Source organism: Rhinolophus sinicus, chromosome 4 (assembly GCF_057876585.1).
Source record: "Rhinolophus sinicus isolate RSI-liver-muscle chromosome 4, RSI-T2T, whole genome shotgun sequence".
NCBI classification, from domain to species: Eukaryota; Metazoa; Chordata; class Mammalia; order Chiroptera; family Rhinolophidae; genus Rhinolophus; species Rhinolophus sinicus.
Genome location: NC_142504.1, coordinates 54,369,782 through 54,396,046, shown reverse-complemented (window position 1 = coordinate 54,396,046; position 26,265 = coordinate 54,369,782). Strand labels below are relative to the sequence as shown.

Sequence of the window (26,265 nt, the reverse complement as noted above, 5' to 3'; positions counted from 1 at the left end):
AAAACTTGTAGAGGTAAATGCTCAATGCCAGTTAACTGCCGTGATTGAGGACTTCGGGAAATACCCAAATTTCAAGCAAGGTGACAAGGATATAGTTTCAGGACAACAATGACCAAAGTTACATCCTAACTAATTTCACTATGTTCTGTCAGAAGAAAAGAAAAAAATAAGTGTATGGTTTGTATATAGTCTGGAAAATGGGGACACAGTGAGGAAGAATGTGGAGTGTTTTTCCAGCAATGCCCAGAGCGGAGGCAACAGATCTGAGGGATGGTCATATTATGATCACTAGAGAAGTGTGTGGGTAGTAACATGTTGGTCATACGCTCTCAGTACAGTTTGAACACTCTGAGAGTAGGCATGAGGTTTCTGGCTACAAGGAAAGAGAACTCCCCCTGGAAGTAAAAAAGTTGGCATTTTGGCTCAGGCCAAAATGTTTTTGGTGAGTTTGGTGTGAGTCAAGTTACAAAATTTCAATATATTCTGAGTTTACTGAAAACATTTAGTTTCTTGATCTGCAAAACTAAAATCAATGCCCTGAACCATAGTTTGGAAAGAAAATGCCCCGGCCTGACCAGCCAATAGCCTTCATTGGATACCACCTCTATTAAGGCTTCCTTTCACATTCTCATATGAACCATGCGTAACTTCATAATATTTGCCATATCTATCATTATCATTCTGTTGGCAACTATGTAATGTACTCTTGTGAGTACATAACTACACAAAATGGAGTTAGGTAATACGAGCATTTTGTTGGCACCAAGCTGATCGGGTGTTCCTTAGAGCAAAGACAGTTCTATAGCTTCAGCATGCATTCTTGTAGATGTGATTCTTTTATCCAAAATGAAAAGTTTGGAGAATGTCTTGACAATTTGTTTGGGGGATCATCAGCTACCTGTGTGATCAGCATAGGGAACAATTAATTAAGGTAGGTGTTAAGAAAAATAAAAAATTTCAAACCTGGGACTGATATCTTCCCCACAGTCGGATGTTTCATTTCCATAACGAGGCCATTGTGTAACACCTTAAAATGTAAAAACAGAGAGAAAAATACATTACAAAATGAAATTATCTTCAATCTCAAGGTAGATGGAAAGCCAGCTGTTGAGACCATAGAATACAGATATTGAAAAACACAGAGATGCTTGAAATTTTCATTTGAAAGCAAATATTTGAGATGAAAATCATGTTTCATTTTATATTACACTAAGTGAAGCCAAAAAAAAAAAAAATAGAAGACTCAATGATTAGCAAACTACATTTTTATCGTCTTCCCACTCTTAAAAACGTTAATTGCTCCTAAATATAGGGTATGATTTCCCCCCTTTCATGTATGTATGATCCTTTAACTATTAAAGCTCAGCCTCTTCCTGCATTACTTCATAGCAAGATTTGGCCAAGCTCAACTGCAGAACAAGACTGAAGGAACCAGATCTGGGGTGGCAGATGTGCTCCTGTCAGTTTACTCGGTGGAAGGTGTGGGGCGTCAGTCCAGTGTGAAAGGTGAATCCGAGTATCAGAAAGCCCAGTGACTTCTGGCAGTGGGCAGATTCAGGGCTGCTATGAGAAGCAATGAGCAGGGCCCACTGACAGATACCCCAGAGGAGGGACAGGTCAGAGGCCTGAGCAGGAGATTGAAACCAGAGATGTTTTCAGTGGTAGTAGGACCTTACTCGTAAGACTAGGTTTCACAACTAGGACTCCACTATTTTGCAGTCAGTGGAGGGCGGGCAGGGTGGGGGAGACAACTAAGAAAAAAAAAGCCAGTAACCTCATCTTAGAGGGCTGACTAGATTCTTTTGCACTGGGACCAAGAGAGGTATTTGGTGTCCCATCAATAACGCAAGGTAGTCTTGGTCTCGGGGTTAAGACTCAAAGCCAGTTACTGGGACAGGGGCAATGTTTCAGTGCCCAGCCAGCAGAAATGGGACCCGCTGCTGAATTGCTTGACTACTGAATCAGAGCTACTGAAATCCTTGGCATACAGGGGGTGTAGCTTTTCCTATGGGGTGGGCAGGAAAACAAAGTCTGCCAGGGATCAAGTACCCTCCAGCTGTTGGAAGAGGATGAGATGAGAGGACATGGAATTAGACACCAGACACAAAAGCCGAATTATTGGATGCAAAATGTTTTATAATCCCACAAATGAAAATGCTACTAAGATATTTCCTTTTTTTCTTTTAGCTCTTTGTTTTTTAACAACTGGAGGCTATCTGGGGATACTGTCTCAAAGAATCCCCAAAATTCAATGTACTATTACTATTACTGTCTATTCAGTGAGACATATGCATGGCTTACACATGAATTGTGTTTCACCGGCACTACCTAACAAATGGAGAGCTTCTCTCTTCCTGTTCCGTATGTGGATCTAAAGGACAGAAGTATTCCAGTAGTACAGGTCACTCATGAAGCACAATTTCATGCCAACATCTCAAAGAATGGCAAGTTGTAAGGGTTCTATAGCATTTTGAGCCTGGAGTGAAAGCAAAATTTGCATATTCATAGTCTTATATAATCTTCTCACAGAGCAAAAGAGCATAGAATAAATAAACTAGTAAAAATGTTTTCTCACTTGGAAAACACAGGGAAAGAGCTCAAGTGTCAGGTTTTATTCATTTCCAGTGAGCTTTTTGGTCCCATTATGGAATAAACCATCAAAAAGACAACCTCCTAGGTGACTTTTTTAAGGTTAGAACTATAACTCTGCTGTGGCTAAATATGCTTACTGTTTTCTTTGGAAATGGTTACCACTTTTTGGGTGACATGCTCTTTAAACAACCATGTCAACCCCCGTCATTGAGGGTGACGTCACACCATATGGAGATCCTTTCTAGGGATCCCTTGCTTCTCTTTTGGAATCACCAGTTTGGCACCCAAAGCTGGACAGAGAAAATTTTTGCCGGTGTTGGAACTGTGCTATAATTTAATTCTGGAGTGGCTCGTTCTTAGCGCCCGCCCAGCACAGCCCCCGTCTGTGTGGGGGTGGGGGCTAAATGCCACCGCGGTGCTAAATCTCAGTTCTCTGAGGACAGGAACAAAAATACCGAGCTAAATTTCACTCGAAACAATTATCTGCACACTGAATCATTCTTCTCGTATCTCTCTTGCCCTCCTGACTACCTCTTTGTAATAACACTGCGGTGCTACTCACAAAAGACAAAAGTGAGTGTTCTTAGCTAAATATAACTCAACCGATAGTGTCGAAATCAATTAGCGCTGCATTGTAATCATGCAGCAAACGTGAAGTATCAAACGTGAAAGGGTATAGTTGGTAAAGGTCAAGGGACATATGTCAAAGTTTTGTGAAGCAAAAGCGAGCAGCTGATTGAAGTTTTCCGTGCCAGCAGCTTCAGGAGCGTGCTTCCTCCAGCCCTCCCCCCAATGCTGTCTATAGATGTGATTCCCGATATGAAACTTTGTCATCTTACCTATCAATTTCTTTGCATTGAAAATGATTCTGTTTTAAGCAGAAATATAACTTCTCCCGATGTCTGGCAAAGAAAGCTCACTGCAGTTTCTCATTTGTTGGAGCATTTGTACAGTTATGAGGCAAATGGGATAGTCTGAGTCCCAGTCTTGAGAAAGAACTGCCTTATCCCCCTGTTTGGTCTCCATCCACTTTTTTACATAAAGTTTGAAGTTGATAGACTTCCATAGGCTTTCTTCGTGAATCAGGTCAGATTATCTCAGAGAACAATTGAGGCTGTGGTAGTGCTGTCCTTGGAAACCCTGCCTAATGATTCGGAATGCTGGAAAACTCTCCAGACTTGTTTGTGGGACGAGTCCTGCTCTGCTTAGTAACGTATTCAATGATCTCTGAGCTCAGGCAGTCTGTCTGGATTTTAGCATAAATCTCTCCTGCTGCATGTCAGGCGTATTGTCTCATCTTAACTTCATTGGAGAGGGAGGAACTGCCACTTACCACATTTCTTTGAGAATGGAGAGTAAATGTTCCCTTTTCTTTTTCTCATTCAGGCTCAACATCCCAATCTCTAGTACCTTCAACTTAGAAATTCAAATTTAATAGTGTTTCATTTTCTGACCACCAACCATGGAATACAGACCTTGGTTCAACCAGCATTTTCCTTTAGGGAGAATTTCCTGCCTAGAACCTCACTCTGGCCATTCAGGATATTCTTCATTACATATTTAGTTATTCTGAAATATGGAAAGGACCTTCCCTAGAACTTTGTAGTGGATTTTGTCCTTTTTAAATTTATTTTATCCCCCCTACATCTTTCCTGGTTCAGTAGCTTTTCTAAATTTCATTTCTTCTTCTTGAAATTTCAAAAGCATTTTCTTGACAAGAATAAAATTGTAGACAGTGCACCAACCTCTTTAGAAAAGTATCAGGCCTATTTAAAAATAAGTCCTCTCTTTCTTCTTCAAGAGATTTACAGATTGACAGCCTAATGACAGAGTCAAATGGTAATGTATTAATGATGGGGGAAAGAGTAAAATGTATACCTTAAATTGATGTGGGAAATAAAAGTTTAAGTGAAAGTAAGAAAATCTTTTTATAAAATCCTATGGCAGGAATGACTGGAAAAAAAATTCTGTAAAATAAAAAATGCTATCCATTATATAGTCAGTGAAAATCTTTACAGAAAGCAAGAGATCTCGGTCATGAGTAGAAGTAGCAAGGCATATTCAAACTCGAGAGTAGAAGTAGCAAGCCGTATTAAAACAAAAAGAAATTGATAGAGCGTCAATATTAAATGACCTATACAAATGACACATGTAAAGAGCACATCAAAAATCAATGGAACACTATCAATATTATTAACAATGATTCACAAAAGAGAACTGATCTATCCATTCACTGTGAATAGAGGCATGACCTAGTCAATTCAATTTAACAAACATCACAGAAGATCTATGTACTAGCTTATATGAAGGGGCTGGTGATAAAAAGATGACTGAACTTCATTCAAAGTGCCTATAATTAGAAGAAAGGGTAGGGAATTAGAGACCTGAGCCTATTTGTATAACACAGTTTAAACTCCATAATGACAGAGCAATGTCCAATAAGGAACAAGAAAGTGCCTCTGCTCCCTCTGGAAGGAAGCTGAAGGATATAGGACAAGGAGGCAAGTAAAAGTCTTGGAACAAAAGTGATATTGAAATAAAACATTAAGGTTAACAATTACAATAATGAACAAAATAACAGCAGCTATTTCTCAACAAAACTCCTAGGGTCAGGCATGGAGTTAGGAGCTAATGGGTTGTGTCCATTTAACCCTCTCATTAACTAAACTAGGTATTACTATCATCTGCATGTCCACTGATAAAGTGATGGAAGTCTAAAGAGGTCAAGTACTTGCCCAAGATTTCATAATCAATGAGTGGCTGACCTTGGATGATAATGTACATATGTCTGACCCTAAACTCTCAGCCAGGTACCCGGCAGTTGGAGACTTAGTAAAAGAAAAAAATGAATGAGCATAATTTGATTTACCATTAAAATAACTAGCTGATGTGGTCAATTCTGTAAAACAAATTAGTCAATTCATTGAGGAAAGAAAATCAGCCAAACGAACTGTCTGGACTGCTTGGCACCATGCAGCCCAATTAGTTAATAAATGGAACTGCTCCTTCATAGGTAGCCAAGGATATCCTGGATACCACAGATACAAACGCTGTGAAAAGAGGAAGGATTTGGGCCCCACCCGGGCACAGATTTGGAGGAGACAAACCCAGCAGGTGACCTTGGGCTAGGCACTTAGTATCTAGGCTCAGAACTCTCATCAGTAAAAAGGAAGTACTACTATCTAATAGTTATCTAGACACAGAACTGTGTTACTGGGCTTCCAAAATGTATTCACTTTTATAAACTTAGTTATCAAGATCCAGTGTCGCTTGGCAATTCCCTCAGTTTCCTAATGCATCTTCCAGGTGATATTGAATCTGTCCTAGATATTGCACATCTGAAGACCATCCAGAGGCCATGCTGAGAGGCTCTGCATGGTCACTTACCGTTATTAAAAGTCAGAAAGGGTGACCTATGAATTCACAGAAACAATGGGCACATATACTATACACGTAAAGTGAATCTACTACACTTGAAGAAAATGATGATAGCATTCTTCTTCACTGGGAAAACTCAGAAAACTATTTCCAAAACATGAAATAATACTTTTGAAAGCAAAAAACTATTGGTGTAACATCATTTATTGTATTGTCCATTTTATCAATTTAGTCATTTCTTTAGCTTAAGAGGACAATAACCTTGGAGTAATAGTTGGAAAGTGACATAACTGAAGGCATGACTTACAATTAATACATTAAAAGTTAATTCAACTGTGTCTTAAAACAATGGCCATAAAAATGCAAAAACATAAATTCATGAAAAACTAGACATGTAAACTCTTAGCTTTACTTAGATAATAAAGATCAGATTTAAACACTACATTTTGGGGTTTCTTATTTCTTTTTAAACAATTACTGTAACAACCTATTCTTCTGCTAATGCACACAACACAGCGTTTTCCCTCTTTTCTCTAATTAAAAAATGTGAATATTAATCATTCAAAGATGTACTATAATATAAATACAAAGCTTAACGAATACTAATAAAATCCTATCCAACATCTGGCTTGAGAAATAGAATATTATCAAAATGTTTAAAACTCCAAGTTTGCCCCAATAACTCCCCTTTCCATCCTCAAATTATCACTCTCCTCAATTTTTTATCATTTCCTTACTTTTTACATATTTACACACCAAAAGTGTGTATCTCTTATAATTTAGTGATTGCTTTCACCCATTTACAACATTTATATCAATAAAATAATAAGTGTGTATTTCTTCTCTGAGTTGCTTTTCTCTTACATTACTTGTGCAATTCTTCCATTTTAGAGCTCGTGACCATGGGTCAATTTTGGCTGTTAATGTAAAGTATACCATTATATAAATATACCAATTTATTAATCCACTTTGTTCTTATATTATTTCCATTATTTTACTATGACAAGCAATGCTGCTATTAACCTATCTCTTGGGCAACAATTTCTCTATGGCATATACCTAGAGCTCGAACAACTAAGACACAGGATACATGTTAGGTAATGGCAAATTATTTTTTTAATGGCGTACCAACCATTCTCACCAACAGTGAGTATTATTTTCAGTTGCATTACATCCTTAGCAAAACTTTATTGATATACACACACACACACACACACACACACACACACACACACACAGAGGGTGCCAAAAAAATGTATACACATTTTAAGAAAGGAAAAAACTGTATTAAAATCACACTGATGCTAACCATTTTGAGCACCTCTGTATTGCAGAAGTCAAACATGACTTGTATTCATCTTTTGTTACTGGTATATATTACTATAATTTTAATACAATTTTTCCCCCTTCTTCTTCCTCCCCTCACCACTCCGGTTCAAGCCGTTGTTTCTCAGTCTAGTTGTGTAGGACACAGCTCCCTGGCCCATGTTGGTATTATGAGCCTTGCGCTACCCCTGGCCTGAGGCAGTCGGTTGCCGGTCATGGGTCGGCTGCTCACAGCAGCTCACGGCAACTCTTGCCGGCTGCTGGCCGCTCACACTGGCTGCTGGCTACTCATGCTGGCCACCAGCTGCTCCTGGCAGCACACGGTAGCCCACCGCAGCCCAGCTTCAGGGAGAGCCATTGTTCACAATCTTAGCTGTAGAGGGCGCAGCTCACTGGCCCATGTGGGAATCAGACCAGTGACCTCGCGTTAGGAGCACAGCGCTCCAACCAGCTGAGCCATAGGGCTGGCCCTAGATTTTTCCTTTCTTAAAATGTGTATACATTCTTTGGCACCCTCTGTGTGTGTGTGTGTGTGTGTGTGTGTGTGTGTGTGTGTGTGTGTGTGTATATATATATTTACCAGAGTTTTTAGGTTTTTCCAATCTAATCTCTGCAAGGTGGTATCTTATTGAAGCTTTAACTTGCATTTTCTTGATTACCAATGAGTTAAGTATATTTTCCCTGCTTACAATAGCCATTCATATTTCCTCTTCAGTGAAATGCTTGTTCAAGGTATTTGCATGTCTATTAGCTAAATTACCTTTTTATTATTGATTCATAAGTGTTCCTTACATATTCTGGTTACAAAATCTTCATTGAAACATAAATTGAGTTACTATGGCTTCATTTCTCACTTTGTGGTGTTTTGATGAACATAAGTTTTTAATTTCAGCATTCTCAAAATTATTGAATTTTTCTTTTATGTTCTACAGTTTTTATGACATATTTTAAAATTTCTTCCCTACTCTCCTAAATTATCTTATAAGAGTTTTAACATCAGCCATTTATAATAAAAGTTCACAGCAAGTTAGGAATTGAGAGGAATTACCTTAGTTTGATAAAGAGGATCTATGAAAACCCTAAAGGTAACATCATACTTAATGGTGAAAGATGAAATGCTTTTGCTCAAATATTGAGAACAATGCAAAAATGTCTGATTTCACCACTGTATTCAACGTATTACTAGAAGTTTTAGCTACTGTAATACATTGAGAAATAAAGACATAATTTACATAAAGGCATACAGATGGGAAAGGATGAAGTAAAATAATAAATAAATAAAAATAAAAGGAAGAAATATCAAAAGAAATACAAAAAAAATAAAAGGAAGAAAAAATTAAAAGGAAAAACTCAGAGACAGGTGCAAGATGATAGATTAGGTAAATTATATGCATACTGCATCCCAGGATCATACCAAAATTATGAATAAATTATAGAACAATCAACCTCAAGAATCACCTGAAGTCTAGCTGAACAGAAACCCTATAACTAAGGATATAAAGAAGAGATCACACCGAGACTGGTAGGAGGAGCAGAGATGCAAAACAGGCTGGTCCCAAACCTACAAATAGTGATTAAACACCGGGAGGGAATACCTTCATAGTGAAAGTCACCCTAGAAGAGGGAGAGTCCCAGCCCCACTCTGAGCTCTCCAGCCCAGGGCTCTGGAAGTGAAAATCAGTGAGGACTCTGTCTGCCCATCTGGATGAGACAGAAGGCAGCTGGAAACACATACACCCTCTTACAGAGCCCACACACAGACTCACTCACTTGAAACCACTCACCTGGTATCTGGTGGAAGGGTGGCAACTCGAGAGGCCCAGAGATAAGGGAGGTGAGACTGGGGGGGTGGCTTTGGGGAGAGGGCTGGAGGGACAGGAGACATTATTGTCCCCGTGTGGAGACTGCACATATGTGGCCCACAGGAGGACACCATCTTTTCTGTTCTGAGCCCTTCCCCAAAGGGCCAAGTCTGGAATGCGTTAGTCTGGTGGAATCTGCATGCACCCTGCCGTGGTGACTCACTGGATCCTCACCCCCGAATCATTGGTGCCACATTGCTCGGGAAATTATTGACGGCTGGGCTGCTCCTGGCCCCACAGGCTGTGGAAGGCTTTCTGTAGCAGCAGACAAACCATGAGGGGCCAGGAAATATTGGGTGGTGGGCAGTGACCCAAGACATGTGCCACAGAGTCTCTTGGGCAGTTCTCAGGGACCTGTAGGCCTGAGACGGGCAGTGGCTGGCCACACAAGTGTTACAGCAGCAGAAGGCATGCAACAGACCAAAGAGCTTTTGGTGGTGGACAGTAACCCAAAACTTGCACTGCAACCACTGTTGGGCAGCTCTTGGGGATTTGTGAGCCCGAGGCAAGCGGTGGCTGGCTGCGGTGTTCTCAGGGTGCTGTGCAATGTGGTCATAGGTCAGCACTCGTACAAGAACTGAATCTGCATTAACTTTTTAAAAACCACTAGCCATGTCTTGTGACTCCCTGGGATTCTGCCCCTCGCTACCCCCCCCCCCCCCAGCTAATGCTGCATCACCAAGGGCACTCTCAACACTGGGTTAACCAGCCCAATCCACACAACTAAGGAGGCTCTTTCAACAGCTATGCCTTACGGACAGCTGGTGGGTGGCAATAGGCATGGGGAGTCCTGGACCTTTTGATGAGGTGCCATGGGCAAAATACTGGGGGCAGCCAGCCTTGGTTTGTGGCGAGGCCACTCCCACATGCCTCCAGGTTCAGCACAGGCACCAGTCAACCACATATAGCTTTCTGGCGCTCACCAGGTAGCTGCAGGCCAGGAACAGGCAAGGCAAAAATTGGTCTGCATAAGAGTCCCCCCCAAGAGACACCAGAAACAAACACTCAGAGGCCAGCTTCAGATGACAGCAGAGCATTATCTGAGTAGCCACACAAGTGTCACACCCAAAGATGGGTCTCAACAGACATAAGAGCCCATGGGGGTGAAATTTCTTCTGAGAGGTCTGCCTCCATACAGCAGCTCATACGCTGTGAGCATGGCCAAACCTCATAGTCAGTCAGCCTGGAAGTCAATCCCACCCACTGATGTGCCAAAAGCAACCAAGGCTCAACTACAACAGGAGAACACACACAACATATTCAAGAGACACTACCATTACACACACACAGGAGATCAGGAAGACTGCATCATTGGACCACACAGGACACATATTACATAAGGCCACTCAGCAAAGACTGGTATATCTAACATGTAGAAGCAAACAGAGAGACAACCAGAATGAGGAAACAAAAAAAACATGTCCAAAGTAAAAGAACAGGAGAAACCTCCAGAAATAGAATGAAATGAAATGAAATGGAGGCAACTAACCTACCAGAAATAGAGTTTAAAACACTGGTTATAAGAATGGTTAAGAAACTTAGTGAGAATTTTAACAGAGATAGCAAGCATAAAGAAAGACATAGAAACCATAAAAAAGAACCAGTAAGAAATAAAGAATACAATAACTGAAATGAAGAAGACATTAGAAGGAATTGACAGCAGCTTAGATGAAGCAGAGGATCAAATCAGTGATTTAGAAGACAAGGTAGCATAAAATACCCGTGCAACAGCAAAAAGAAAAAAGAATGGAAAAAAAAAAAAAAAAAAAGATAGTTTAAGGGACCTGTGGGACAACATCAAGCATAACAACATTCATATCACAGGAGTACCAGAAGGAGAAGAGAGGGAGCAAGAGATCGAGAACCTATGTGAAGAAATAATGACAGAAAACTTCCCTAACCTAGTGAAGGAAATAGTCCAGGAAGAGCAGCGAGACCCAAACAAGATGAACCTAAACAGGTTTACACCAAGACACATCATAATTAAAATGGCAAAGTTTAAAGACAAAGAGAGAATCCTAAAAGCAGCAAGAGAAAGACAACTAGTTACTTACAATGGTGCTCCCATAAGAATATCAGCTGATTTTTCAATAGAAAATTTGTAGGCCAGATGGGAGTGGCAGGAAATTTCAAAATAATGAAAAAAAGGGCCTACAACCAAGACTACTCTACTCAGCAAGCTTATCACTGAAAATAGAAGGAGAGACACAGGTATTCCCAGACAAGAAAAAGCTAAAGAAATTAATTACCACCATGTCAGTATTACAAGAAATGTTAAAAGGACTGCTTTAAACAGAAGACAGGAAAAAACAAAGATAAAGAATATAAAGAATAAAATGGCAATAACTATGTGTCTATCAAAAACCACTTTAAATGTAAATGGATGGAATTCTCCATTCAAAGACAAAGGGTAGCTGAATGGATAAGAAAATAAGACCCATGCATACGAAGTTTGACAATTCAGTTCACGAACTCAGCCTGGAAAAAGTGCTACATACCTCACTGCTGAATATCACTATGGTTACCTTCGAAGTACTCCCTTTGGGAAGCTATCATTGACGCCAGCACCTAGTCCACCCTTCAAAGAAATTCTGGAACTCTTTTTCTGAAATGGCCATCAGCGCTGTCATTGTATTACCATTGATGGCCTGAATGTCATCAAAATGTCTTCATTTCAATATTTCCTTTATATTCAGGTAAAGAAAGAAGTCACTGGGGGCCAGATCAGGTGAATAGGGAGTGTGTTCCAATACAGTTATTTGTTTACTGGATAAAAATTCCCTTACAGACAGTGCCATTTTAGCTGGTGCATTGTCATGATGCAAGAGCCATGAATTGTTGCCAAAAAGTTCAGGTCATTTTCGTCTTTTTCACAGTGCAGCCTATTCAGCACCTCCAAATAGTAAATTTGGTTAACTGTTTATCCAGTTGGTACCAATTCATAACGAATAATCCCTCTGATATCAAAAAAGGTTATCAACATTGTTTTGGCTCTTTGATTTGAACTGACGGAACTTTTTTGGTCATGGAGAATTGGCTCACTTCCATTGTGCACTTTGATGCTTTGTTTCAGGGTCCCATTGGTGCACCCATGTTTTATGACCCGTGATAACACAGCCCAAAACATCGTCTTGCTTCTCCAAAAGGTCTTGGCAAACTTCAACTCTCTCTTGCTTTTGTTCATCAGTGAGCTCCTTTGGGACCATTTTTGCACACGTCTTTCTTATGCCAAAATTTTCAGTCCAGATTTTCCTAACTGTTTCTCTATTGATGTTTACTTGGTCTACTATGATTCTCACTGTCGGCTGACAATTTTGACACACAATTTGACGAATTTTTGCAGTGTTTTAGTAGTTCTGCTCGTTACTGGTCACCCTGACCTCTCTTCATCAGTGATACATTCTCTCCCTTCAGCAAAACGTTTAATCCATTTGTACACTGCCATTTTCTTCATGGCATTATCCCATAAACTTAGACTAACATGTCTCTGATTTCACTTTCACTCTTGCCAAGTTTAACAAGAAATTTAATGTTTGTTGCTCTAATTCAAGCTTAGACATTCTCACAACGGCACATAAAAACACACAACAACAATAATGAACGCCACTCAGCAAGACCACCACATGTCCACACGAACACAGCTGTGAGACACTGATATACCAAGGTTATGAAACCTTACCAAGCTGTTTGCACAGTGCTGCCAATGTAAGTGCATGGTGGCAAGTTTGAAAAAGTAATTGTCATACCACCTAATGAGAGACAGACCTCAGATCGAAAGACACACAGACTGAAATCAAAGGGATCAAAAAAGATATTTTTTCACACAGATGGAAAAGAGAAAAAAGCTGGAGTAGCAATAATTATATCAGAAAAATTAGACTTTAAAATGAAAACTACAATAGACAAAAAAGGACATTACATAATCATAAAGGGAACACTCTAACAATTGTACAACACCCTAGTAAATATTTAGCATCCAACATAGGAGCACCTAAATATATAAAGTAAATATTGACCAAAATAAAAGCAGAGGTCAACAATAACACAATCATAGTTGGGGACTTTAATACCCCACTGACACAAGTGGACAGATCTTTCAGCAAGAAAATCAGCATGCAAACAGCACACTTATATTACACACTAGACCAGATGGATTTAATTGATATTTGTAGTGCATTTCCCCTCAAAGCAGCAGAATATACATTCTATTCAAGGGCACATGGAACATTTCCCAAGATAGACCACATATTAGGCCATAAAACAAGTCTCAATAAATTTAAGAAGACTGAAAACATGTCAAGTATCTTCCCTGACCACAATAATATGAAACTAGAACTCAATTACAAGAAAAAAACTGAAAAACACACAAATACTTGGAGACTAAATAACATGCTACTAAATAAGGAATGAGTCAATAATGAGATCAAGGAAGAAATCAAAAGATATTTTGAGACAAATGCAAATGAAAACAAACCAATGCAAAATCTATGGGACACAGCAAAAACTGTCCAAAGAGGGAAATTCATAGCAATGCAGGCCTACCTCAAAAAACAAGAAAAATCCGAAATAAACAGCCTATCTTTACACATAAGGGACTGGAAAAACAATAGCAAAATAAACCCAAAGTTAGTGCAAGGAAGGGAATAATAAAGGTCAGAGTGGAAATAAAGGAAATAGAGACAAAAAAATACAAGAGATCAATGAAACAAAGAGCTGTTTTTGTAAAAAGATGAAAAAAATTGACATTTAACCAGAATCATCAAGAAAAAGAAGAAGACCTAAATAAATAAAATCATAAATGAAAGAGAAGTGACAACTGACCAACAGAAACAAAAAATTTAAGAAAATACTATGAGTAATTATATGCCAAGAAATTGGACAATTGGGAAGAAATAGATAAATTCCTAGTAGCATAGGATCTTTCAAGGCTGAATCAAGATGAAACAGAAAATCTGAAAAAAACGATTACTATCAACAAAATTGAATAATTAATCAAGAAGCTACCAACAAACGAAAGTCCTGGACCAGATGGCTTCACAGCTGAACTTTAGCAAACATTCAAAAGATAATTTACACCAATTCTCCTCAAACTATTCCAAAAAATCCAGAAGGAGGGAAGGCTCCGAAGCTCACTACAAGGCCACCATTACCCAGATACCAAAACCAAAGACATTAGAGAAAAAGAGAACTATAGGCTGATATCCCTAATGAACATATTAATAGATGCTAAAATCCTCAACAAAATATTAGCAAACAGAATTCAGCAATACATTAAAAAAATCATATACCATGATCAAGTGGGATTCATTCCTAATATGCAAATTTCATTCAATATACATAAATTAGCTAATGTGATATACCACACAAACAAAACAAAAAAATCAGACGGTCATATCAATAGATACAGAAAAAGCATTTGACAAGATCCAGCATCATTTATGATAAAAACTCTCAGCAAAATGGGAATAGAGTGACCATAGCTCAACATAATAAAGGTTATATACAACAAACCCACAGATAATATCATAGTTAATAGCGAAAAGCGAAAAGCATTCCCCTGAAGATCAGGAACAGGACAGGGATGCCCACTTTCACCACTTTTATTCAACATAGTACTGGAAGTTCTAGCCATAGCAATAAGACAAGAAAAAGAAATAAAAGGCATCCAAATGGAAAAGGAAGAAGTAAAATTGTCATTATTTGCAGATGACATGTATTATATAGACAGAACCCCAAAGATTCCATCAAAAACTATTAAAACTGATAAATGAATTTAGTAAAGTAGCAGGATAAAAAATTAATATTCAGAAATCAGTTGCATTTTTATAAACAGATACCAAATTATCAGGAAGAGACATTAAGAAAAAAATCCCATTTACAATTGTATCAAAAAAAAAACACAAAAACATAGGAATACATTTAACCAAGGAAGTAAAAGACCTGTGCTCAGAAAGTCACAAAACATTGAAGACAGAAATTAAAGAAGATACAAATAAATGGAAACATAGACCATGCTCATGGATAGGAAGAATTAAGATAATTAAAATGTCCATTCTACCCAAAGCGATAAATAGATTCAATGCAATCCCTAGCAAAACACCAATGGCATTTTTCACAGAACTAGAACAAATAATCCTAAAATTTATATGGAACCATACAAGACTCCAAATAGCCACAGCAATCCTGAGAATGAAGAACAAAGCTGGAGGTATCATGCTATTTGATATCAAATTATACTACAAGGCTATAGTAATCAAAACAGTATGGTACTGGCATAAAAACAGATACATAGATCAATGGAAAAGAATAGAGTGCCCAGCAATAAATTTAGGCCTATATGGTCATTTAATCTATGACAATGGAAACAAGAATTTACATTAGGGTAAAGACAGTCTATTTAATAAATGGTGCTGGGAAAACTGAACAGATACACATAAAAAAAATGAAACTGGACTATCTTCTTATGCCATATACAAGAATAAACTCAAAATGGACTAAAAACTTAAAGGTAAGACCCCCTTAGTAATATTTTTACTTATATACAGAGGTCTGACAATTAAGTTCACGAACTCATCCTAGAAAAAGTGCTACATACCTCACTGCTGAATATCACTATGGTCACCTTCGAGTACTCACCTTGGGAAGCTATGCACTGATGCCAGCAACTAGTCTACATTTCAAAGCAATTCTGGAACTCTTTTTCTGGAATGGCCATCAGAGCTGTCATTGTATTACCATTGATGGCCTGAATGTCATCAAAATGTCTTCCTTTCAATATTTCCTTTACCTTCAGGTAATAAAAGAAGTCACTGGGCGCCAGATCAGGTGAATAGGGAGTGTGTTCCAATACAGTTATTTGTTTACTGGCTAAAAACTCCCTCACAGACAGTGGTATGTGAGCTGGTGCATTGTCGTGATGCAAGAGCCATGCATTGTTGGCAAAAAGTTCAGTTCACCTAGCTTTTTCATGCAGCTTTTTCAGCACTTCCAGATAGTAAACTTGGTTAACTGTTTACCCAGTTGGTACAAATTCATAATGAATAATCCCTCTGATATGAAAAACGGTTAGCAACATCGTTGCAACAAGTTCATGAACATAATTGTCAGAACTTGGTATCTCCCGGGCAAAAGAAACAAAAGAAAAAAATAAATAAATGGGACTACATCAAACTAAGGAGTTTTTTCACAAGATGAATCCATCAACAAAATATAAAGCCATCCTACTGAATGGGAGAAAATATTTGCCAAAGATGCACCTGATAAGGGGTTACTATATAAGACATATACATATGAATTGTTTGTTTTTTTGGTGTTGAGTTTATATTGTTGAGTTTTTATATACATATAAACTCATACAACTCAACACCAAAAAAAAACAAACAAGTCAATTAAAAAATGGGCAGATGACCTGAACAGACATTTCTCCAAATAGGACACTCAGATGGCCAATAGACATATGAAAAGATGCTCAACATCACTAATCATCAGAGAAATGCAAATAAAAACCACAATGAGATACCACCTTACTCCTGTCAGAATGGCTATCATCAATAAATCAACAGACAGTAAGTGTTGTCGAGGCTGTGGAGAAAAGGGAATCCTCATGCACTGTTGATGGGATTGTAAATTGGTACAGCTACTAGGAAAACAGTATGGAGGTTCCTCAAAAAATTAAAAATAGAGCTACCTTATGACCCAACAACCCCTCTCCTGGGTATTTATCTAAAGAAACCCAAAACACTAATTCGAAAAAATATATGCACCCCTATGTTTACTGCAGCACTATTCACAATAACCAAGATATGGAAACAAACAAAATGCTCATCAATAGACAATTAGATAAAGAAATTGTGGAATATTTATACAGTGGAGTATTACTCTGCAATAAAAGAGAATGAAATCTTACCATTTGTGACAACATGGATGGACCTAGAGGATACTATGCTAAGTGAAATAAGTCAGACTAACAAAGACAAATACCATATGACCTCACTTATATGTGGAATCTAAAGAACAGAATAAATGAACAAACAAAACAGAAATAGACCCATAGATACAGGGAATAAAGTGATGGTTGCTAGATGGAAGTGGATTTGAAAGATAGAAAGGATTAGGCCGCATAAATGGGTAGTCACAAAATAGTGACAGAGATGTGAAAGACAGTTTGTGGAATATAATCAATAATGTTATAAAGACTACATAGGGTGTCAGATAGGTACTGGACTTACGCGGGGATGACTTCATCAATTATATAAGTGCCTAACCACTGCACTGTATACCTGAAACTAATACAAAATAATATTGAATGTCAACTATATTTAAATATAGAAATGTATATATTAATCACAGGATGTAAAGTACAACATAGAGAATATAGTCAATGGTATTATAACAGCTATATATGATGTCAGATGGGTAGTAGACTTGGGGGGGGGTTATCACTTTGTAGGGGTGTAAATGTCTAATCATTATGTTGTTTTGTACACCTGCAACTAATATTAAAAAAAGGAAGAAATCATACAAATGACAGGACTGTCTACATAGAAAATTCCAAGGAATGTTCACTCCTAGAACTAATGAGTTTACAAGGTCACAAGATCAACACATAAAAATAAGTCACATTTCTGTTTACCAACAATGAACATGAGGAACCCAAAATTAAAAACACAATATCATTAACAATCACTCAAAAGAAAATGAAAAACTTAGATACACACTTAACAAAACATGTAGAGACTATATGCTGGAAATTCCAAAATACTGGTGAAAGCAGCCAAAGAGGACCTGCGTATATGAAGAAGCATGCCATGTTCTTAGATTTGAAGGGTCAGCATAGTAGAGAAGTCAGTTCTCCTCAAATTTATCCATGGGTTTAGTGCAATTCTTAACAAAATCCCAGCAAAGATTTTTTATTTTTTATTTTGTAGAAATAAAAAAGCTTATTCTAAAATGTATATGGGCAGATACAAGCCTCAAAATAGCTTAAACAATCTAGAAAGTAGAATACAGTGAAAGAGAATCTGTCTACCTGATATTAAGGTATACCCCATAGCCTCTAAGAGAATGTGATATTGGCAGAGGCTTGGCTGCACAGATCAGTGGAACAGGATAGAGAACTCGGAAACAGATGCACACAAAGATGCCCAAATAATTTCTGAGAAAGATGTAAATGCAGTGGAGGAAGGATAACCTGTTCAACAAATGGAACTGGAACAATTGAAGGAAAAAAGTAAAAATGAACATCAAGCTCAATCTCGTATCTTATACAAAAATTAACTCAAAATGGATCATGGATTTCAATGTATAAATTTAAAATTATAAAATCTTAGGAGCAATCTTGAGGATTGCTCTGCAAAACCTCTTGTTAAGGAGATAAAAAGCTACAGACTAGAAAAAATATTCAAGGAATATATCTGACAAAAGACTACTATGTGGTATAGATGTAAAGAACTCTTACAACTTAACAGTAAAACTACAAACAGCCTAATTAAAAAATATGCAAAAGACATAAACAGATGTTTCACCAAAAAGGTATAAAGATGGAAAATAAGCACCATTCAATATCATTAACCATTAGGGAGATGCAAATTAAAAGCACAAGATATTATATACACTATCAGAATGGCTGCAATTTTTTAAAGTGACAGAAAATAATGGCAAAGAGAAACTAGATCACTCATGCATTCTGGTGAGAATATAAAATGATACAGGCACTGTGGAAAATAGTTTGGCAGTTTACAATTAAATAAATAAATAAACAAACAAACATGCAGCTGCATACAACCCAGCAGTTGTACTGCTGAGCACTTATTCCAGATAAATGAGAAGTTGTGTTCCTACAAAAACCTGCATATGAATGCTCATAGCAGCTTTATTTGTAACAGCCCCAAATTGGAAACAACAATGCTGTCCTAGAACCAAGCATCCATAAGCCATTGGCAGCACATCCACATTGTGGGACACTCTTAGGCAAATGAAAGGAACACACTATTGATTCATGTGACAACTTGGATGAATCTTAAGAGACTTATGCTGAGTGAAAAAGAAAGCCAATTCCAGAAGGTTACACGTGTATGAGTCCACTTACATAGCATATTTAAAATGATAAAACTCCAGAAATAGACAACAGGTTAGAGGAGGAATGCGCGTGGAGGAGAGAACAATGTGTGCAGCTATAAAGGGGCTGAAGGAGGGGTTTTAGTGATGGAGCTGTTCTGCATCCTGAGTGTATCAGTCACTAGCCTGGCTGTGAACTCTGAGGTAGGTTTGCAAGGGGTCACCGTGGGGAACTGGCCAAAGGGTGGTGGGAGCTCTCTGTGTTATTTCTTACAAGTGCATGAGATTCTGTAATTATCGCAAAAGAAAAGTTTTATATATTTTTTAATTTTGGTCTTCCATATTTTGTTTTTTGAAAGTTGGAATTGAATTTTATGTATGATGTGAAAGGGAATTCAATTTCATTTTCCCCTCAGACGGTTTTTGAGTTTTTGAGCAGTCCTTCCTTTCCTCATGAATCTGCGATACCAGCTCTGTTGTAGATCATTTCTAAACACATTGGGTTTGTTTCTGTGCTGTTAGTTCTGTATGGTGGGTCTGTTTACCCCAATGCTGATACCACCCTGACTAAATCACTGGGTTTTATAAGTATCAGTGTTTCATTTGGCAAGATCCCCACCCCACCCCACCCTGCCTTGTCTTTTGTCTTCAGGGGTTCTTGGCCCTTTACTTCTCTCTATAAATTTTAAAAACAGCCTGTCAACTTCCAGGAAAACCCTGTTGGGCAGGAACAATATCTGTACAATATTATCTTACTACCCATTAAAAATTTACTTTAATAATTTCCATTTATTTAAGTCATTTTAATATTTTTATAAGGTGTTAGCATTTTTCATAAAGGTTTTGCACATTTTTCATTAAATTTATCCCTAACAAAAGCAGCCCATTTTAGCTGTTAGTAAAATGGATATTTTTAAATAAAACTTTCTGTTGATTGCTAGCATATAGAAATAAAATTAATTTAAAATTTTGTATTTTGTACATGGCAAATACTTATTAATAACTCATTTGTAGATTCTGTTGAGATTTCTAGAGTTATTTATGCCATCTCTGAATGATTACAGTTTTGTTTTTCCTTTCCAATTCTTATACCTTTCATTTTGTTTTCTTATGCTATATTGCTGGCTAGGACTACTGATACATTGGTGAAGGGTTAGTAGAAAACATTTTTATCTTTTTATTTCTCAATTTTAAAGGAAATGTGGTTAATGTTTCATCATTGAGTATGTTTGCATCAGGACATTAACAGGCATATTTTATTAGGTTAGGAGATCTATTCCAATTATTTAGAGAAGTTTTACCATACATGTTGATTTTCATTAAATGCTTTTTATCCATTTATTAGAAGGATTATATAGTTTTCTCCATTAATCTGTTAACATGGGGAACTAATTTTCTAATATTAAACCAACCTTATATTTCAAAAATCAACTAATCTTTGAGTTCTGGTTTGTTTTCAATTTTCTCGTATTTTCATGAATGAGATTGCCTGCAATTATTATTATTATTATTATTATTATTATTATTATTATTATTATATTTCCCTTGCTTAGTTTTAGTATTAAGAACAACTTTACTTCATAAAATGAACTAGAGTAATGCTACTTTTCCTATTTTTTTAAATAATTGTGTAAAAGATTGAAATTATTAGTAAAAGATTGGAATTATCTGGTCTTTCAATACCTGGTAGAAACTTGCCAGCAAACTACCTGGAACTGATACTGGTGTTTTTTATTAGTGAGAAGTTTTTAAGTTATCAATGTATTCTTTTAATCAATATAGAACAATTCAGGTTTTCTTTTTTTGTGAGTAAATTTCCATAGCACATATTTTCTAAGAATTTCACCACTCCACTAAGTTGTCAAACTTATTGTCTTAAAATTGTTTATTACATATCACACAGTTTAAGAGTTAGTTTACCCTTCCAGTGAACTGAAATTTTTATTATCATTCCATGACTTGTATAGTAATGAATTTTGTTTTAAAGTCTGTAGTGTCTAACATTAGTCAAGTTACATTAGCTTAATTGTGGTTTGCATTTTTTTCACATATCATTTTGTGCCTATGCAGTCAACCTTTCTAAGATTTAGGTGTGTCTCTTGAAAGTAGAACATCACAGGATTTATTCTATTACATCTTTGTCTTTTAACGGCAGGATTTAGTATATTTACATAAACTGGGATTATTAGTATGTTTGAGTTCATTTCTAGCATTTTATTTAGTGCCTTCTTTTTGTCCCACTATTTTTTAAAAATAGTGCCTTGTTTGGTATTGATTGAGATAATTTTCCCACACTCAATTTTTACCAAACTTACTAGTTTGGAAGATATAGATACCTTTACAATTCTTTTCCTCTAGAAATACTAACATGCATTTATTTCTGACTTAATTGGGTGTTCCAACTTTTCCCAAGATTAATTAGCTCAAGGAATTAAAAAAAAAAACGAAAAACAACAACAACAGCAGCAGCAACAACAACAAAAAAAAAAACATTAAATGGAAGAGGAAATACAATAGAATCCAGTGAAATACAAAGGTGATTTATGAACTTTAAAGTCAGGATATCAGAAGCCCAGATTTATTATATCTTTAACCCAATCCTCCTTGGCATTGGAGCCATTAATAAAATTATCCCAAAACCCTTTGCTACAAACTTCAGTGACAATTGAGAAAACATTGTTTCCCCTCCAGCACAGGCCTGTGAAAGGAACCATTTTAAAAGGTGATCAGCAGGGTGATGGTGTGTGCTGTCTTCACATAGCAAGAACCAAATAATTTCTTCCCTCTTAGGAATTTTCCAACTGCCCAGTGGGAAAATTGAATTTTGATCAGGTCTAAGAAAAAATCAGAAGGTTGGAAATGTAGCATCTTTCTTACTGGATTTAGTCCTCTTCTCCCTGGAGACTCTGAAGATGCTAGGCAGACTTGGGTGCCCAGTCTAAGAGGCATAACTGACGTACTTCATTTAATGAAGCAGTTCTTGATCCTAATCAGAAGTCATGGAAGTAAACATTTTCCTCATTAATGTTCATTTGTTGATCAAGAAATTGTCACCTGAAAGTAAATCACTGCGAACCACTCTTCTCTTTCAGGGACCAAAGTAGCAAAACAGTGTGAGAAGGAAAAAAAGTTAGTTGGATAAAAATATAGCATGACCAAAAAAAATTTCATGTGGACTCTGTGAGTGGGCAGTTTTCTGAGTGATGTGTCAGGGTTAGACAGTGTAACTGGCAGGAATGCAAAGAAAGGACGAAGGTGAGTGTGAGGGCCGAGGACCTGCCCACCACATAGGGGCCATGTGCATGCCTTGGCTCCTTTCATCCATATGGAGACAGGTGAAATAGGAGTTATTCTTTCCGTCTTATAGATGAAGAAGCAGACTTCGGGAGGTAAAATGACTTGACTAATACAGTAAAAAGAGGGGGAAAGTGGCATACTCACACTTCCCTGATGGCACAGCCTGTACTATTTCCACACATGCTGTTTCTGAAGTGTTCAGTATCACTTCCCACTGTAACAGCTTCCAGCGTTCCTGACCTGGAGGCCACACAGACATAGGAGAAGGAATGGTGGAAACCAAACCTTGCAAATGTTTGGCAGCTTGTCGTTGCTTCTGTTGCTGTTGCTCGAGTGCTGCCTTGAAGCTCGAGCGTGGTAAGATGCCAGGAATACTTTATTGAGAGCGTCCTTTCTGTCTCCCCAATGGGTGTGTTGTAAACTTTATTGAGATTAAATCTCCTTTGGGATCCAATTACAATAAGGCATCTCTGTGTTTGGCAAAGCAAAGCTTTTCCTCGGCGAGTCCACAGGGATACGAAGGACAGTAGGAAGTAACAAAGCATCAGCGCCTGCTTCCTTAACAGTTTCTTCTTTAATAAAGTCATGTATGCCAAATACGTTTAAGACTCTTATCACTCGGGAGTCAGTATGTCAGTTTCACCAGGAAAGATTTTCAGTATCAGGAAACCACAGAGGAAATGGTGTGGGGCACACACAATACCTCAGCGGCCACAGAGCAGAACACGAGTGATATATGTGGTGAGTACTCAGTTGTCTGCCATGAGATAGTAATGTCACTTGTTTGCTTTGTTAGCCATTCTAGAGAACCATAACCACCCAAGAGGCAATTAAGCTGCAGTCCTGTGGCTGTAGGAAGGTCATGGATGCTGTACACCCATTCCCCTTCCACCTGATTCATCATTCACCAAATCTGCTCAGGTTCAAAACAAACAAAAAACAACCCAAAACTGTTATGATAATTAGTATGTTGCTAAAACAAAAACACTAAGGTGGTAGTTTCAAAACTCAATAAATTCTGTGTTTTCAATTTACATTTTGGTTTGGTTTTCATGGGAATTTGTGTTGGTGGGGGAATACTTCACTTGTTGCAGACAGATGTGTGTTTGCTCCAGGGCAAGAGATAAGCAGAACTATTTTAGGAAAGAGTCTGTATAACTAGGGCTGGGGGAGATAACATTGATGTGTGAGCAAAGTCAGTGATAACTTTGTGGGCAAATAATCCTTTGGATGCACCAAGAGATTTTATCAGTCAAAAATGCTGAGTCCTACACATATAATTGTGGCCTGAGTCAGTTGGGCTGTGGATTGAGGGGTAGGCACCATAATCTGTAGAAAGGAAAACAGAGAGACATAAGGAAAACAGAGAGATGTGAATTTAGCCAGAGCGGGGCCTGAGCCCCCTTTCCACACAGTAAAGTCCCAGCCAACTTTTTGTGTCCAGTGGCTCATAATTTCCATCACATATTATCAACCTGTCTGACACATTTTTTAGCCTGGATGTTCAGGGCACTGTCATGTCTCAATGGAGCAGGCAGAAAAGCACTTATTGCCTCTGGTTTGCTTAACTTGAGTATCATGGGAAACACCGCCTTCTGAGTTCTGGCTGTGTGACCTGTCTTCCTATTTATAGCTATGCTTGACCATGCTTTACCTTTTGGACCTGACACTTGACACTACTCCTCTGATTTGGACATTATGCTTCTGCTCACCATGAAGACTTTCCTGAGAGCTGAGTCCTGTGTCTATAGCCTTTGAAGCAGATACTATTAGAATGCCGACTCACAGATTGTTAAGCTAACTTAGGAAGGAGACTCGCCAAACATTGAGCAGTTGGCAAGGGAAGGGCTATAATAGAATTTAAATCTAGAAAGCCTGATTCCAGAGCCCATACCTTTAGCCACTACACTATGACTTTATCTTCTCATAGGATCCAAAGCAGAACTCATTCATGTAAAACTCCAGTCTCCGATACTAGTACTATTTGCTCCAATTCAGATCAAATTTATTAAGTACTTGCTACAGTGTTTCCCCGAAAATAAGACCTAGCCGGACAATCAGCTTTAATGTGTCTTTTGGAGCAAAAATTAACACAAGACCCGTTCTTATATTATATATTATATTATACCTGGTCTTACAGTAAAATAAGACCAGGTCTGATGTTAATTTTTGCTCCAAAAGATGCATTAGAGCTGATTGTCCGGCTAGGTCTTATTTTCAGGGAAACATGGTACGTGCCAAATGGTAGATGAGCACTTCAACATACTGATTTTTTTTTTTTTTTTAACTAACACTTATTCACAACTATCTATAGCAGGTACCACTCAAGAGGTGTGAAGGTAAGTAGGTTTGGTCACTTTCCTCAGGGACTACATGTCACAGATCATTAGAAACCAATGTGATAAATGCTTTAATAGTGTAGGATTAGAAGAGGAAGCACGGAAGTTGTTCTGAGAAGGCCATTTCTTGACAAAAGAAATGCCATTTAAGTAGAGTCTTACAGGACACAGTTTGCAAAAAGGGTAACACTGGGATGTCTGTGGGGCATGGAAGCATATTAAAGGTTAAGGGGCTTGAAAGAGTGTGACCTGCAGGAACCTGCAAGTATGAGACAGGCTGGAAAACGAGCCCGGGGCAAGAGTACGGCTTTCTATTGTAGGCTAAAGTTTGGACTTTATCCTGTAGACTAGACGTCACAGCTGGAATACCTATAAGTGTCAGGCAGGTAAGGCCGGTGAGGGGATCTGAATGAGTGACCAGTGAGTGGCAGGGAAAACAGGAAAGCATGTGCCACAGCTGAGGGCAACAGCTGCCTCTCAGCTCCTGTAGGTTAGATCCAGGCTTCCCAGACCCTGCAGTTTTTCATGACAATTCCTAAATCCAGATTTTTATGTGAAATCTCCATGTTTTAAATTTTAACATCTAGAACCACAGCATAACTAGGGTAGGCACAATTTTCTCTCTGCTCACAGTAACTAAACATTTCATCGTTATGACTCATGCATTCAATACTAGACAAAAAATTTCTATTAAATTGATAGTGACATTGTCAAGAATCAAAGCTTTGAAAAAATCTAATCTGACCAGGATGGCTAACTTGGAAGAAATGACTCCTCCATGGAAAGACAGGATATTTCTTGCTGAGCCTTAGCACAGCTATCAGGCGTGAAGGGCATACCTGAGTGTTTTCAGTGGAATAGTCTACATTTGTCAATAAATATGGGTGTGTGATAAAAAAGGACTATTAAGGCCCTTGGGACTCACCTAAATAAAAAAGTGCTTACAAAAGAGGAGAATAGTCCAGTGGGCTAGATTCTATTGGTGAAAATGAAGAAGAATGCTCAGCAAATAGTTTCCAAAATGTTGCAGCTTTATATCCAGTGAGACTAGCTAACCAACAATTGTGACTGGGAAATGCAAAAATGAATTCGTATCTCTTGGATAAGCTAAAAAATAACTTACAGGAGACAATAGTAATAGATTTCCTACTAAAGAAACCATGACAGCTTTGTATTCTGTGTGGAAAAGCATACTAGTACAAGGCAAAACAACGAAATCTCAAAGATCACTGACATCTTGGGATAGAGAAAAAGTTACAATGTAGCTAATAGTGACCAAAGGAGTCAGCAATAGTAACACGATAGCATTCCTACTAATATATTATTCGTTATCTGACAGCCCACAGGCCTCACCTGTTTCTCCAAACACAATATACATAGTGTGTGCAGCCTTTCAATCACACATTGTCTCAAGA

At 37.9% G+C, this 26,265-nt stretch overlaps 1 protein-coding gene across 22 annotated transcripts in view; it reads right to left on the bottom strand.

Annotated features, from left to right (window-relative positions):
- Nucleotides 1-26,265, bottom strand: part of SUGCT (succinyl-CoA:glutarate-CoA transferase) — a 743,714-nt gene that overhangs the window by 122,781 nt on the left and 594,668 nt on the right. For all 22 annotated transcript variants that reach the window (XM_088797848.1, XM_088797837.1, XM_088797840.1 and 19 more), the window contains one exon: nt 964-1,027. In XM_088797848.1, the coding sequence (XP_088653974.1) occupies nt 964-1,027 (64 nt within the window). The remainder of the gene's footprint in view (nt 1-963; nt 1,028-26,265) is intronic.